General features: G+C 37.6%; 1 protein-coding gene across 5 annotated transcripts in view; it reads left to right on the top strand.

Annotated features, from left to right (window-relative positions):
- The window catches only part of PTPN13 (protein tyrosine phosphatase non-receptor type 13), a 147,611-nt gene that overhangs the window by 96,091 nt on the left and 35,502 nt on the right, over positions 1-16,018 (top strand). For 4 of the 5 annotated variants that reach the window (XM_007420703.3, XM_088133096.1, XM_088133095.1 and 1 more), the window contains 7 exons: positions 1,603-1,785; positions 2,946-3,108; positions 6,409-6,832; positions 7,713-7,810; positions 9,320-9,409; positions 13,223-13,330; positions 14,502-14,633. In XM_007420703.3, coding sequence (XP_007420765.2) covers positions 1,603-1,785; positions 2,946-3,108; positions 6,409-6,832; positions 7,713-7,810; positions 9,320-9,409; positions 13,223-13,330; positions 14,502-14,633 — 1,198 coding nt within the window. The remainder of the gene's footprint in view (positions 1-1,602; positions 1,786-2,945; positions 3,109-6,408; positions 6,833-7,712; positions 7,811-9,319; positions 9,410-13,222; positions 13,331-14,501; positions 14,634-16,018) is intronic. The other variant, XM_088133097.1, reaches the window with a different exon arrangement.

Below are 16,018 nucleotides of genomic sequence, written 5' to 3'. Positions count from 1 at the left end.
AAGGTTTTCCTATTCTAATGAAAAGGGGGAGAAAGCCAAGTGGATCTTACTCCTCTCAGAAATGCTGGGTACTCTTCAGATTAATAGGGCCCAGAACAGTCATCTGTAACAATTGACAGGGAGATGCTTGTGTACAAATAGTTGGTCACCCTCTCCTGCAGTCTAAATTAACAAGGGGTCTCTCACATATTTGCAGACATAGATTTCTCTATAGATATTGACCACACAAAGCCTCTTTTTCCACAACATGTTTAACTATGTCAGTGGAGATATTACTGTTTTATGAAATACTGAAAAGGGCTTAGTTAACTGCATCAGTTAATTACTTTAATTATAATTAAACAAACCAGCTCAAGCATAGGGTAAACTAACTTTACCTGGTTAGTCATGCCACAGGAGCACTTAAACCCAATCAATGATTCCATTTTGCCTATTTAGTCCTCCAAGAAAAAGGTGAAGGAAAAGAACTGCTGAAAATGCATGCCTCGCCATGACAAAACTCATTGCCCAAGATTTAATGTGGAACCCACTTCCCAAATGCTCACTGGCCGAAGTTTCTAGTAGAAGCCATATTGATCGCTGTCCATCTGGCCAATGGATGGAAATTTTGTATTGTGTTTTGACCCAGTTAGTACAGCAATACAAAGATCTGATTGAGTTAGTAGCTCACTAGTTGTTGAAGAGGACCATATAGTTGACCCACAGGGAAAAGAAGGTATTGTCTGTACTGACTCATAATATTGAGGATGGGAAAATTTCAGATCAACAATTTCTCCACTGGAATGCCTAAAGGCATCACCATGTTTTGAACACTCTTCTCTTTGTATGAACCCAGTCCCCACTGTCATGCCCCCAAAGAGAGGGCAAAATGACCAGATGTAGGGGAGAAGTTCCAAGGCCAAGGGGATGCTTGTTGGAATGTGGGCCATAAGCAGCAGCCCAAGAATTTCAGTCCTTAGCATTAGCCCTTCATTTATTATTTTCCCAGTATGTGAAGAGTTGTCCCATAGGTGGTTCCATCTAATGTCTAATGGGCTATTATGGCTTAACAGTAGGTTGCTGCAGCTTACAGTTCCAAGAGCCCTGCAGAATCTCCAGAACCCATTTTCTGGTCCTTAAAAACTCCTCTGATCAGAATTGTTGAAAGTTGACAGGATACTTTCCCATCGTTTTGTTGCAGGAAATCCCCCAAAACTTTACTATAAACTTAAAATAAGTTCAGACTGTCTAAACGAAAATAGCAAGGAATAAATAAATCCAAGGGATAACAGAAAATCCTTAAATCAGCCCAGTTGTGAAAAAGCCCTGCCCATTTTTCTTCATTGCCCGGCCCACTACTGCTGTTGTCTTGCCCCAAAATGTTAAATGTGGCTCTCAGTCACCAAAAGATTGTACATTCTTGTTCATCAAAATTAGGAATTAAGAAATAAAATGTGTAACCAACTTCATTGTGATGTAAACTGCAAGGCAACCTATGAATGGAGCAGAACGTGCCCTGTAAAACCACTGCAAAATCGTTTGATCTCACAATATTCTCAATTATCATACATTTCTTTCTCTCCCCCGCCCCCCCCCCCCGACTTCCTCTCTCTTATTTGGTAGATTTGCCAAAGGCTGACAGAATATGGTGTACATTTTCATCGTGTGTTGCCAGAGAAAAAATCTCAGACTGGAATTCAGCTAGGAGTTTGCCCCAAAGGAGTTCTTATTTTTGAAGTTCGCAATGGTGCCCGAATGCCTGTCCTTCGTTTCCCGTGGAGAGAAACAAAGAAAATTTCCTTCAGTGTATGTTGGTCATTTTTTGTGTAGAATTACAGACTGGATCATTAAAAGCCTATCTTCTCTTTCTCCCCACTCCAGCTGAGTTACCTACATTATTGAAACAATTCTGTGCCAAAAATAGCAAAGAACCAGGATAATACAAGATGCTCCATAGTGTGCAGTAAATACGTTAGTAATATAAACCAGATGATTCAAACTGTGATGATGCAAGAGAAGCCAGTTTTCAGGAGAGGAGAAAGTTTGCCAGGGCTGATAGCCATCCTGACAGAATACAGTTCCATCTGAACAAAGGGATCTCATCTACCAAAGTCAGTAATGAAGAAAACACGCAGCATGTTCCTTCTAAGATTTTCCCGTTCGGGAATGTAGATAGGATTGTGTGAAAGATGCCTCGGTCCTCTGATGTCAAAAATCCATTGCTCGTCCCAGACATAATGCATTGGTTTTCTTAATATGCTACCTTCCTGCATACAGGGAGAACTTCAACAAGAAGTTCCTCTAAGAACTTCTTTCTATGCTTTTCTTGAATGTAAAAAACACAATCAAATGAATACTTAAGCATACCTTAAAGTGCAGGGACATGGTCCATGGAAACATGGCTTAGTATATATTTAAAAAAAACAAGTGTGGTAGGCAAAGCTTTAAATAAAGTGATTCTTACTGTTTCCCTGACTTCCAGCTTCAATGACTAATATAAACATAATTCTTTAAGGTTGCCTGGAATTCTGAATTGTAGTTCTGACACATCTGTAGGTTGAATAAGAACTTTCATGTAGATTTCACTTAGGTAACATTACATATAATTATTTGTGTGGTTAAATCCATACAAATAATAACTACTATTCCTAAAGCTCCTCTGTACAGGACTAGGCTAATTGCAGGAGTATGAACTTTGCTCTGAATGGTGAAGCAAAGATGATTGCCCACTGCCTAGCAGCATCCTCGACTTTGCTGACATGAGTTGGTTATGGATATAGTGTTGGGCTGTTGTAGCATGTTCTCCTCCATAGGGCAGTACAGATTAGCTCGTATGAGGAAGATGATGTATTTGTTGTAGCCTTGACACGTTTTCTTTCATTTTGAACAATGATTAGTGTCTTTCCCAAGCTGGAAATCAGGGTTGTTTTTTTTTTTCATTTTCTTCTATATTTGTCATGCTATAGAAAAGGAAGATAACTCTGCAGAACACATCTGATGGGATAAAGCATGCGTTCCAAACAGATACAAGCAAGACTTGCCAATACTTGTTGCAACTCTGCTCTTCACAGCACAAATTCCAGCTCCAGATGAAAGCCAGACAAAGCAACCAAGATGCTCAGGAAATTGGTAAGAAACAGCAGCTGTGGTACCTGCTATGATTACTGTTGTTGTTTTTTCCTGGGCCTAATTGCACAGGATTAACCTAATGGACTTCTGTCTGGAGAAAACAGGTTACTTCCACTGGGGATAACTTCAAGAATAGCTAAGCATTGCCTGAAAGACAGGGGCTGGACCACTATTTGCAAAGAGTACTTCAATTTGGATTTTTTTTTGGCACCTTTCAACCCTACAATTCTATGAAAAAGAGCCTGCTGGATCACCCTAAGAGTCTGACAAGTCCAGTCTTGTTTTCCATGGTGATCAGTCAGATGTGGCTGAAAACCTACCACCAACTGGACATGTTTCTTTCCAGAATGAGTGGTCAATGGTATTATGAATAGTGCCTCCAAATTCCATTTTAAACAGATCTAGTAGCTCATTCTCCTTTCCATCCCTTGTAATACCAGTATGGCTAATATGTTGTTGAATTTCTCTGCCACCCCCCACCCCCCCATATAAAAGGTAAGTAAGGGGTATGGAAATAAGAGACAGTAGTCTTGAATCATGCATTTTTACCATTCAATATTATGGAAGAAAGAAATACAGAACAATATTTTTTGTTGAATTATATATCTAGTAGCTTTTTGTCTATTATCAGTGGTAGTCCAGACAATATCAAATAGTTTAATTGTCAAAATTATTTCAGCAAGACAGAAGAAGATTTCATAGGTTTGGGATTCCACATCTGTGATTTAAAAATCAGTTTTCTGTTCCCAAAAGATTATTTACATACAAGCCAGTATTTTACTTTGTTCACTCATATTAGTAGCTTATTGAAACAAATATATCAACTAGTGGGTCACCTGAAGTAGGTCTAAGATTTGTTTACAGCATCAGATAAGAACTCCCTGAATCCCTTCATTTATTTACATGTTCAGTGAATGAAGCAAAGAGATTTAAATTAGATGAAAAGCAGTTAAATAAAATTGAGTGGTATTTCTCTTTCATCTTCAGATTAGCAACATGCTGTAATAGTGATCAATTTGTAAACATCTATTTTGTTTTTCCTCCATCACGGAAAAATTCAAAGTGACATACAGTATATTAACTCTCCAGGTGGTCTAACCATTAACCAGACTAGACCTGTTTAGCTTCAGAACAGCCACTATACCACAAACCTTGCCTGCAGTCAAACTGTTGTAACATCTAATCCAATATTGTCAATCAACTGTCAACAGCTTTACAGAGCCTCAGGCTAGGATCTTTCCCAGCTGCACTATCAGGAAGTGCTGGGAATCGGATGTGAGACTTTTGACATACGAAGCATCTGCTCTGCTCTCAACTGGGTTGTAATACCTCTCTGCAAGACCTATTCTTAAAATATGCATGCCATATTTCTGGGAGGTAGAATACTTGCAGAACCACAATTGACATAGCATGTCTGGCATGTTAGTTAAAAGGTTAGGGAAGCTGAAGTCCAATATTTCTGGATGGTATCAGTTGGGAAACAGTCCTAGTCCCTGAGGATAACTGGAATAATGTCCAATAACTGCCAAATCAGGCCCACTTATCTCTGATCCTAGAACCAAACTAGTCTGTGATATCTTGTACCTGTAAAGTATATCAATGTTCAGTTGATATAGATGAATCTTGATGTTCACCTGTCGCTAACTGTTGGCACATCGTGGTAGAGTATACGTGCATCCTAAGATAATGCAAATAAGAAAATGTCCAGACACAATTTGTAATGACTGAGAAACCAACAAAGAAAAAGTAGCTCAGAGAAAAAGCTCCACTTTTGTATGTGCCTTCCCGCACCAAAAAACCACAACCCAGATGACAAGATCTTATGGGCATAAGGAGGCAGATTAGAGGGGGAGATAATGGTTTTTCATGTACATTTTTGTAAGGAGAATTGCGGTATAGCACTGGGCAGTGAGATTAGAAAACAGAGAATCATTTTTGAAATAGTGTCAAAGACTTGCAAGCATTAGCTGAAGATTATGCGTTAATAGAAGGCCTTTAAAGAATCAAACATGTTCCAGCTAGATAAAAGATGTAAGTAAATATGAGCATTTAAAGAACCTTGCAACCTGATCCTGTGTCTGCTCTGGAATTTTGTCTTTAGCCAAGTGCTGCTTAGCCTGAAATTGGCCATTCCATAAACTGTATTAATATGTTTTTCAACCAGACCCATTGTTCAGCCCAATTTAGGGCAGGAGTTGCATGAGTTAGTCGGACTGTTGAAAATTTATCAAATTTGTGAAGTCTTTGGATTGGCGGTTGCTGTTTTAACAGTCTTGGGAAAAGAGGATGCTCACCATTTTGTGATGCTTCCTGTCATAGTTTGTGGGACTCAAAAATGACAGCCTTTAACTTTACTAGCTGTCAAGGGTTTCAGGAGCTCCAGCAAGTTTATCCTTGCAAATAGATTAAAGGTTTTCCCCACACGCTTTTTAAGTAAAGCTTTAAAAGGTACAGTATTTTCATTCAACTATATAATTTATTCTTTTTATTTAAAAATTTCTTTTAATTTCTTAATTATATAGATGCCCCAGAATGCCAAAGAATATGAAGACATAAAATCATGATTGATTGACTGATTATGTGCCATCAAGTCATTTTTGACTCCTAGCACAATTTATAAAACCTCATCAATCAATCACTTACCATTCAGCGTCACATTTCAGTAAAGCAACAGTTGTGGTTCCTGTTCAGAAGCATATAAGAAAAGCAATTTCTTTACTCTTTATCCCCCAACATCATTAGAGAGTTCCTTTTTATCTTGTTCCCGATTTCACCTCAGAATCTGCTTAACATTCTGAGCTTGGTCTCTGAAGAACATCGTAATAAGTAGATCATGAGATACTCTGTTTTACACCATTATTAGAATGTTAAAGATTAATTTGCCAAGAACCAAATTAGTAGCCAGTCTATAAGTACTGGCAATACAGTTTTTTGGTGCTTGACCAGTTAACATCTGAGTGGCTATACTTTTTATCCTTTGTAATGATGCACATCCAAACAGACTTCTACTCCCCTTCCTCCAGATTTGGGGGGTGGGGCAAGACTTGTTTTCCTCAAGACAAAGAATAGACAGTTCTAAGCATGCTTTTCAAAATATATATTTAGTATAACTTTAAGCTTAACTGCCTGTGTGCGCTACTAGCTATGCATTTTTTTTATTATTTTAATGTGCTGTGGGCAAGCATTGAAGCCCCTTGAAGTGCTGGGTTTTGGTAGTCATCTTTCTCTCTTCTGGGTTGTGACAGATATTTCATTTGTTTTTGTGTATGATGTGCATTAACCAATTCCATCTCCTTGCAGAAAGAGCTTCTATTAGGAGTCTCAGCCTCCACCCTGATTCTGTGAAAGGATTTAACATGGGACGTGCCATCAGTACCAACAGCCTGGCCAGCACCACGTTGAACAGGCTTGCAGTTCGGCCATCATCAGTACAAGCAGAGATTCTCAAAAGACTCTCCTACTCAGAATTGTCCCTTTTCCAGCCTACACAAGGGTATTCCCGAGACAAGAATGAGAAGACATCATGGGAGGAAAGGCCCAAAATTATGAGCAAATCTTTTCATGACTTGACACAAAGTCAGGTGTTGGTCAGTCCCCTTCGGAAAAATGTTGTCACCCCTGGGAACTCCTCGTCACAGAAAATGGAGGAATTGATGGGGAAGATCTTCCAAACAGTGCCAAAATCTAATACTGATTCAGTGGTTGGAGGAGCAAAACTCAACAAGTAAGAATGTTTCTTAGGGATTGATTTTAACATGGCAGTCTCATGATAGTTGCTCAGAAGTTCATTCCTGTAGAGGTACTTTCTTCAGAGAATATAAAGATCATTGCCCCTACACACAGTATGAAATGCAGAGAGTGCTTCTGAGCCTTGTGGTAGGATTTCAAGCATTGTGTGTGTCTGGGAAAACAAATGGAACATGGAAAGAATTTCATTGTAATATACTTGCAATTTAATCATGGTAAACATTTTTCAGGAGCCTCCCTGTGTAAGCCGTAGCATTTAAATATATTTTGTCTTAATGGAAAATTAATATAGATACTTTTTTAGGAAGGACAATTAGCATTATTGCAGATGTTAAAACATAATCCAAGACTTCTTTTATAGATATAAAAGCAGGAATCTGTAAACTGTATTAAATGGCTGGCATTGTTAGGCCAAAGGCAAGGAGAGTTTCATTTTTAGATTCATTTTTTTAGTAGAAAGGGAGATGTTGAGCAGTTCTTCAGCACTATAAAACCAACCATTTGTGGCTGAAATCTTCCTGATGTTGGAACAGGAGCCACTGTGGGGAAGCAAGAACTGTATTCATGTACCTTGCAGGATTCATTTTCATTCCATCATACTAAAAACCTCTTCTTGTGACTGCCTTTCATATTTATTTCCATGTGCTTTGCTTCCACGCACATAAAATAAACTTCTCCACATTTCACAGATCTCTGCCAGCATGTTCTTTAGTGTGAAGTATGCATTTTTATGCCAGTTTTTTGTTTTGTGTACCATATTAGCTTGTATCATTATTTTATTACATTTTCCTTTGTCCTTTTCTGCTTTCTCTTTTCCTCACTGTTTTTTCTTCTCTGTTCCTTCAACCATTTTTTAGTTCACACTCTCATGCAGGTTTAAATGCCAGCCTAGAGAGAAAGAAAAATGAATCTGATTCTTCATCCACAGAAGATACTGGCCAAGCCTTTGTAATAGGTCAGCATTGTTTGCTTCAGTCCAATTGTACTGTGCAATTTAGAAGCCTAAACAAATTTCTAGATGGCTATTAATAATTGACATATATTGTGAATTTGTTCTGAGTTGTTTGTGAGGATGCTAATGTTATTTAATTCTTTGCTTGCTTGTTTTATTGAACCAATGTTTATTCTTTTTCCCACCTCAAGCAAAGATAACTGATAAAAGTCCCAAAGTATTACAACTTCTTCTTACAAAAGGAAGAGAACCAGATAAATATGGCAGATACATTCATTATAGTGGTCATTTTTGTGGTCTTGTATTTTAGCCCCATAGATAACCTGTGTTGTCTCTACCCTTAGCTTCTGTTTGCTACAATGAATGTGAAGGCCCCAGCTTGCCTTATGGAGCTATTGTAAAAGATAGAGAAATGATATAGGTATAAAAATAGATATATCTTTATTAAACATACTCCAGTATCACTGCTAATTACAGAGAATCCTGATGCACTTCAACACATCTTAAATAATGTTTCAGAATAAAAGTGGAGTAAATAAAAACCAGAATATATGTACATAAAAGTCAAGTGATAGGAGAAATTAATGGCCGCAGAAGACTAAAATTAAACATGTTTTAGAGATGTCTAAAAACACTTGAGCATTGGAGTCTGGCAGATGGGTAGTTATTGCACAAGACAGAAGAAACCATGGAGAAATCTCTAGTTCTAGATCTTGATGAAACGTGCTGAGTTTTTAGATAAAAAACTGTAACTAAATATTAACATTATAACTCCAGCTACTTAACAGCAGCCTAATTAATGTTGTTTACAATGCTATTACAACATTCAGAGATGTGTCATGGGTATCTGCACGGGAGCAAGGGGTTCAAATTATAAAACATGCACCATAACACAAACTCCCTTTTTTGTACTGAAGTTGTGACAGTGCACCCAAGTAAGTAAGGAGCAGAGCTGGCATCATGATGTCACAAAACATTGTGTCATTGTCTTGCTCTGGACACCTCTGAGAAGTGAACAGTCCTAAGAATGAGTTCTACCCATATATTAATCTGTGCAGTGAGAATTAGGTAGGTTCAATTAAAGAAGCAGGCAAAACAAAATTATCCCTCTTCCTACATGCCCCATCCAGAAAGTGGGAAACCCTGGAAAAACATAGAATAGTTTACCCACATACCTAAGTCTGCCTGTATTGCAGGCAAACACAGTTCATTCAGTACTTGTATGCTGTGTCTTGGATAAGAATTATTCAATTTCTTAAATGTTCATTACTTTACTAATATTTCATTTGGAAAGAAGACAATTTAATTTCTCCGTATCCTTTCTGAAAATATCAATGTAGTGTTGAGGCCTATCATGAATTCTTCTTGAATTTTTGGAAGAGTCAGATTTAATTATGCAGTGAGTTGAAATGAAGCTTGATTTATGTTGCATTGCTCTCTAAGAAATAAATTTGCCTCACTATATTTCAGCATTATTTAAGAAAATATATTTGCTGTTGCTTTGGTCCACAGATGGTCTCCAAGCAGAGCAGAATATAGTGTCATTACCAGAAAGGGAGATCAACTTGATAAATTTGAAAAAAGATGAAAAACATGGCTTAGGTAAGTAGATGTTATTTTAACAGCTACACATAAATGCAGAAACCAGCCAGTAAGTGGGTCACACAGTGCATTAAACAGGCGGCTAGGTTGGGGAAATACCTTTTTCACTGTCAGAACTATCCCCGAGATTTGAGACATTGATGTAAACTTATTGTTGTGAAGAGGTGGAAGAGATTTTTTTTTCTTTTAAAAGAAGTTGATGTTTGTGTATGTACAGTATGTATGTATATAAATTGCCCAGTCTGACTGACTCTGGATGGTGTACACAAGGAAACTGAGACAAAATTATCCTGACAAATTAAAAAATGCAGTAACAATATCATAAGAATTATAGTACAAATTAAAAATAAAGCATTTCAGTGTTCACTGTTAATTCTCGTAGAGCCAAAGGGCCACTGAAGTTATACAGGTCTTCTGAAGAAAAGAGGGTGTGAGCAACTCACATATCCAGGAGGGGATCATATTCCATAATGTGGAAGCTATATCGAGAAGGCCTAACTCTGAGTCCAAACCCCTGTGACTTCTTGGACTTGGGGGGGTGGGGGCTAGAATCCATAGCAGGTCTTCTCTTGATCTTTAGGCCAGACAGGCAAGGTAAAGCCTGGAAAGCTGGTCCCTGATGTATCTCTATGCCATGGTATATAAATCTTTGTAAGAATCAGAAGATAGGAAGAGTATTGACGCTTTTGAAGTTTGATGTTGGAGAAGACTCCTGAGAATCTGTGGATAGCCAAGAAAACATACAAATGGATCGTCAAACAAATCAACCTGGAATTCTCAATAAGGGCACAAATGACCAGGCTCATTGTCCTACTTTGGACACATTATTCAAAGACCCAGCTCTCTGGAAAAGGATCTAATTCTGGGAAAGCTGGAAGGAAACAGAAGAAGAAGACAACCAGCAGCAAGGTGGATGGACTCAGTTACAGTGGTGATGGGTGCACCATTGGGAGACTTGAAAGAACAGGTTAGAGATAGATTGTCATGGAGAAAATCTGTCTATGTGGTCGCTAGGAGTCAAAAACAACTTGATAGCACATGATCAAGAAATCAAGAATTCACAACCACTTGACTTCTGGTGGAGGCATGGCAAAGTAAACACGTCTCCCACAGAGTGGAGACGACAACCGTGGCAAAGGCCAAAGAGCCATCGAGTAGACCAGTTCTTCAGAATCTCCCCAGATAAGGAGAGGATGAGAGCTGCTTCTCCCAGGGACCAGCCATCATGTTCACAACTGTGACAAAGTCTTTTAAAGGCACTGAGTTCACTAACCTCACTTTCTAATCACTTTCGGAAAGATCTTCAGAACAAGAAGTTTGAAAAGCCATCTGGTGACTTTATCTTCCTTCTTGAACAAACGAAAAATTAAGTATAAGTTTAAGAATGTAAACCTTTGGAAATAAACAGCAAAAAGCTAAATAAGATTTTGATTTAAGAAAGTTATAAACAAATTATGGGTCCAGACAACTTTGGAACACTGAGACATTTATTATAAGATTTGAAAATAATTAAATAAAATAAAATAAAAACATCACATGGGAACCAGAATGTTTTGTCTATTATAAGTCAAAACATGAATTTGAGACTTTATGATTTCAGAAATTGGCCACAAGAGAAGACTAAAGATTCCAGGCAGAAAAGGAAAAGGGGGGGAGTGTAAATGTCTTTAGTTTTCAGTTAGTATTTATAAATTTGCATTTATAAAATGACACAAAATTCTATAACATTAGAAGAACTTCAGGAGATTTTCGAAGAATGGAGTCAGTCATTAGTGGCTACAATATCAGAAATGTCAGCAATTATGTCTGCTGCTATGGATAGACTATGTCCAAAAGATGTTAAATCTGATGCAGAAATACTGGATAATAAAAAAAGTGTGGATTACAAGACAGAGAAGGCAGTTAAAGTGGAATTACAAATGACAAGCCAAGACAATGACTCTGATAAGGGCTTTTTACTGGATATACAAAAGAACCTGTTTAAAGCTTTGAAATTCAAAGTGGAAATACAAATGACAAATCAAGACAATGACCTGGATAATGATTTACAATTAAGAGGTGGATTTACAAAAGAGATTTGCTTTAAGCCTCAAAGAAGCCTCTGTGATGGGAAAAAGAAAAACTGAAGAGAGACCAAATCCTGTAACAACATCTGAATAAATTAAAGATGAAGATTTGTTTTTACTTGTTGTGATGAAGATTGGAAGTCACTTCTTTACATATTTCTTTTCTTTTTCTTTATCTTACTTTCCTCTCTTTCTTTTTTCTTTTTCTTTCTTTGCACTTTTTATTCTATTTCTTTTTCTGAGTTTAGTTTGTATTCGCTTTTACTACTTTAATTAAAATCTTTAATAAAAATTATGAAAAAAAAAATCACAAGCACTTATGAATTGGGCCTGGAAGCATTCAGGCAATCTGGGCTGCAGATAACAGGTGTTATTCTGCAGTATCTGGTTTTCCCAACTAGCAGTTTGCCTGCTGCATTTTATTTATTTCATTTAATCAAATGTATTTCCCATCACAGTCATAAGTAGACTCTTGGCAGCTCATAAAAAAAGACAATAACATAATGACAAATAATAAAAAAGTACTCTACATACAGACCCAAAAACTATATCAACACTCAAACACCCTCCAGAAAAAGTCCATCTTCAGCTGTTTCCAGAAGGGACCCAATCAACCTCCCAATCTGGAGGTCGGGTCCCCGTACAGAAAGACCAGTGCCTCCAGGCTTCGCCCTTCTTCCCCAGCCTCCAAAAATGGAGGACAGCCAGCTGCTTCTCCCAGCACAATCAAAGTGGTTGGGCTGACTCACATGGAGAGACACAGTCCTACATTTTGTAACAGCTAGAGCTTCCAAGTCATCTTGAAGGAGCATCTTGCAATAGTCCAAATCATGAGATGATAAGGCATTATGATTTTTGTTCTTTTCATTAAGAAATTTGAAAGTTGCTCTTACTCCGACTTTCCCTAATCAGGGGTCCTCCCTGCTGTTTTGAATTATAATTCTTATCATCCCTGGCTAATGCGCATTCTGATAAAGGAAGTTGAGAGTTACGTTCTAAAAGTCACCTGGGTTAGGGGTGGCTGTTCATGTCATGTTTTGAAGTGATGCAGTGACAATTAGTTTGTCCCCAACCCAAAGAATTCAGAGATATTTTGCAACTGGAATTTCCATTCAGTTTTTATTATCAAAAACTGCAGGTAGAAAACAACTTCAACAAACATGTCTAATAGTTGGTAGAAGCAATTATTGAACAGTCCAGCTGAGCACTACATGGAAAGGTCATATACCAGACAGTTTCCTCTGTCCTTTCAGTCATTATCCAACCAGTCCTAAATTTTTCTTAAATACTGTCTAAGAGAGCAGTTGTCATTCTATTTGGTTCTGTGGTGGTTTCCACAGTTCTGTGTTGTACAAAGAGCTAATGTGTAACTAACCCAGCAATTTGGAGGCAATAGCACTAGAATCCAGATGTTCCAGTCTAGACATTCCCAAGTCTGGTGCCTTCCAAATGTGTTTTGACTACACTTTCTTAAAATTCCTGGCCCAAATATGGAAGATGTAGTCTCTGTGCATCTGGAGAGCTCTACATTGAGGGAAGGGAACTAGAGTCCAACACTGGCCACTCATCTGCAGAGTTCCCTGCAGGGACAATTTAACTGTGATCCATTTTAGTCTTAAGATATTTGAGCATATTGTTTTACCCAGAAAAATATCCTGGCAAACTATTAGCAGTAGGTCTGTAAGCAATCAGTTTATAAAATATTGCTATGAATGTTTTAAGGTAACCAAAGAGTTATTTTTAACAGGGTTTCAGATAACTGGTGGGGAGAAGACTGGAAAATTTGATCTTGGAATTTTTATCCATTCAGTAACTCCTGGAGGACCAGCTGATTTGCAAGGATCATTAAAACCAGGTGATGTCCCACAAAATAGGAATCAGAAATTGAGTACACCCTTTGATTCATCTTTTAAAATCAAGATAGCAGGATGAAATTCCCTGAATGTTTAATATTGAAACTTCCAGTATCATCACTGGTGGTATCTTTAGCACATAACTTTGAACATTTGCTATTTGTTTGAAAAATTAAACATAAATACATATGCATATGAATAAATTCTAGGGTTTTTACAGTTCTAAATCAATGGAACCCCAGTAGTCTGTTGCTGTTGTTAACTTTACCAACTCCTCAGTCCATGGTGATACTGATAGAAAAAGAATGAAAGAAAATTAGTAAGATAAGAAGTGAGAATTAAACAAAATTTTTAATCCGTAGTCATGTCTTTTTCAAAGTTTCCCATTATATTCCTACCCTCTGGAGCTTTCCATTTCCCCCTCATAAATAGCCAGTCATCATTCTTTGCCTGTTGGAGTTGTTTGGACTAAATAGGATAAAGGTTTTTTTTAATTATTTGTTTATAGCTCTTCAAACACTGAAGTTTCTTAAACTTGCCAATGGCCTCCTTTTTCATTTGTATGAATGCTAGCACTTGGACTTCGTAAGTTTCCCCACTCAGAGAATGAGTTTATTGTTAATAGCATAAGATGTATAACATAAATATGTTAAACTGAACCCTAGATTGCAGATTTGGTGAATCTTGTCTGAAAACAGTAAACACAAGTAATCTACAGGACAGATTCTATAGTGCTAATTCTTTCCAGCTCTGCCAACCATTCTTAGTCAAATTCTATGATAAGAAGCGATAATGCCTTTAGAAGGACACATTTTTCTAGTCTCATAAACAGGAGAGACTCTGACATACCAAATCATGGTTCTGGTAACTGGAATTGTCCTACTGGAAGTCTTGTTCTGTATAAGATTGGAGAATTTCAGATTCTTGGAGACAGGAGGAAATTAACCATGTACATATTGTTCTTTCTGTTGCTACTGTGTGTAATACATTCCTCAACATTTCATAATGAGTTTACCGTGTTTTGCTGCTCCAGATTAATAACATTTATGCTTGGAAGAGTGTTTCCTTGCACAGTGCAATGAATGGTAAATTTTGGGAATATCATTAGAGCATGGTAAACTTTAGAAACATCCATTCTGGATTGTTAATTTCTGACTCAATCTATCTGCATAGGAGATCGCCTGATTTCAGTAAACAACGTGAGTTTGGAAGGGGTCAGCCATCTTGCAGCATTAGAAATTATTGAGCGTGCTCCAGAAAATGTGACCCTTGTCGTTTCTCAACCGAAGGAGGTATCCATTAAAGGTATTTCCCAAAATCTTTTTTGCCAGTTCATATAACCTGCAATTCTTTCTGTTATTAAGACACAATTGGTATTTTTCTTCTTTGGGATGCTTTTCTGTGCAAGAGACCTTAAATGAATCACTATTAGCACTGTGCAGAGCTTTGGCCTCAAAGAAAAAAGCAGCTTTGGAGCATCCAGTGCGGGAACATAGCACCTGCCTATAACTCCAAAAGCAGCTACCTCTTGATAAGGTTACATGGCTGTACAGTTCCAGAAAAAGGCAGACTTTCTGTAAGGAATTTCAGACAGGTGCAACATTTGCACCCCTGTGTGCCCTGAAGCACCTTTTTGTCTTCAAAAGCACTGCACAGCCTTTGTTACTATTTCTATAAGTCAAAAGTAAATTTTTAGGTTCAATTTGAGTTTTGGCAAGAACAAAGTTTTGGTGTTGAGTTTTGGCAAGAACGAACTACATGTTGGCTGATGGCTCCTTAGCTAGAGGTCCTACAGTACAAAAAGTTGCCAATTAACATCTGGCATAAACAACTGGTAAAATTAGTTTAAGCGAAGTCTGATATTTTGATGGGAAGAGGAAAAAAAGAGCTAGAATGTTCTGAAAGGGTAGTTGTGGCACAGTCAACTTCTTCCAAGGTGATTGAATCATTTTATTTTATTTTTTCTCTCTGTATCCAAATATTTGATGCAGAGTTCTCAGCTCAGATGACCGGGCCGGGGTGGGGGGGGGGGGAGGAGGAGGGATCTTCAAGGCAGATTGTGATAATTTGAAGCAGACAATAAAATTCAAAATAGAAAAAGAATGGAACTAGTAAAAGTGAAAAACAAAGAGCTAGAACTAATATCAAGACAAAATAGACTAGATGGAATGAAACTATTTTCATAGCCAGCTGAAATGCCATTAAGGAAAGAGCCCCGTTGGCTTTCCAGGCATGGGAGACCACTATAGACTTGGTATGAAATTAGTCCCCAAATTTTCTGATTTGCCAAATTTGGGTGGAGTTCTAATTTATATTTGTTTTCAGGCTTATAAATTCTCTTATTGACCCTGCCTTTTAGAATGAGCATTTTGAACTTCAGAAACTGAAGTTTGAGTGGAAATTATTTGGCTGATTCTGAGATATGTACAAACATTTTTCTTCATAGGTGTTTTTATTTCATGCAGGCCGTTACTGCCATCCACCTCTCTATGCAAGATATATTATATCCTGGTTTAGTTATTAAGTGAATCGACAAATGATGGCTAGCAGAATCAGAGGAAAAAACCCAAAACTTAAACCAAACCAAAACATGATTTAGGGTGTTCCGCTACTAATAACCATGGTTTCCTAGTTAGGTTAAAACAGGGAGGTATGGTTAACAATTCCAGAATGCCAAGATGTGAGTAGAG

The sequence above is a fragment of the Python bivittatus genome, unplaced genomic scaffold (genome assembly GCF_059951505.1).
Source record: "Python bivittatus isolate LINGU-HERP-01145 unplaced genomic scaffold, Pbiv_v1 ctg000070_np1212, whole genome shotgun sequence".
Classification (NCBI taxonomy): domain Eukaryota; kingdom Metazoa; phylum Chordata; class Lepidosauria; order Squamata; family Pythonidae; genus Python; species Python bivittatus.
This window is presented reverse-complemented; position numbering and strand designations above follow the sequence as displayed.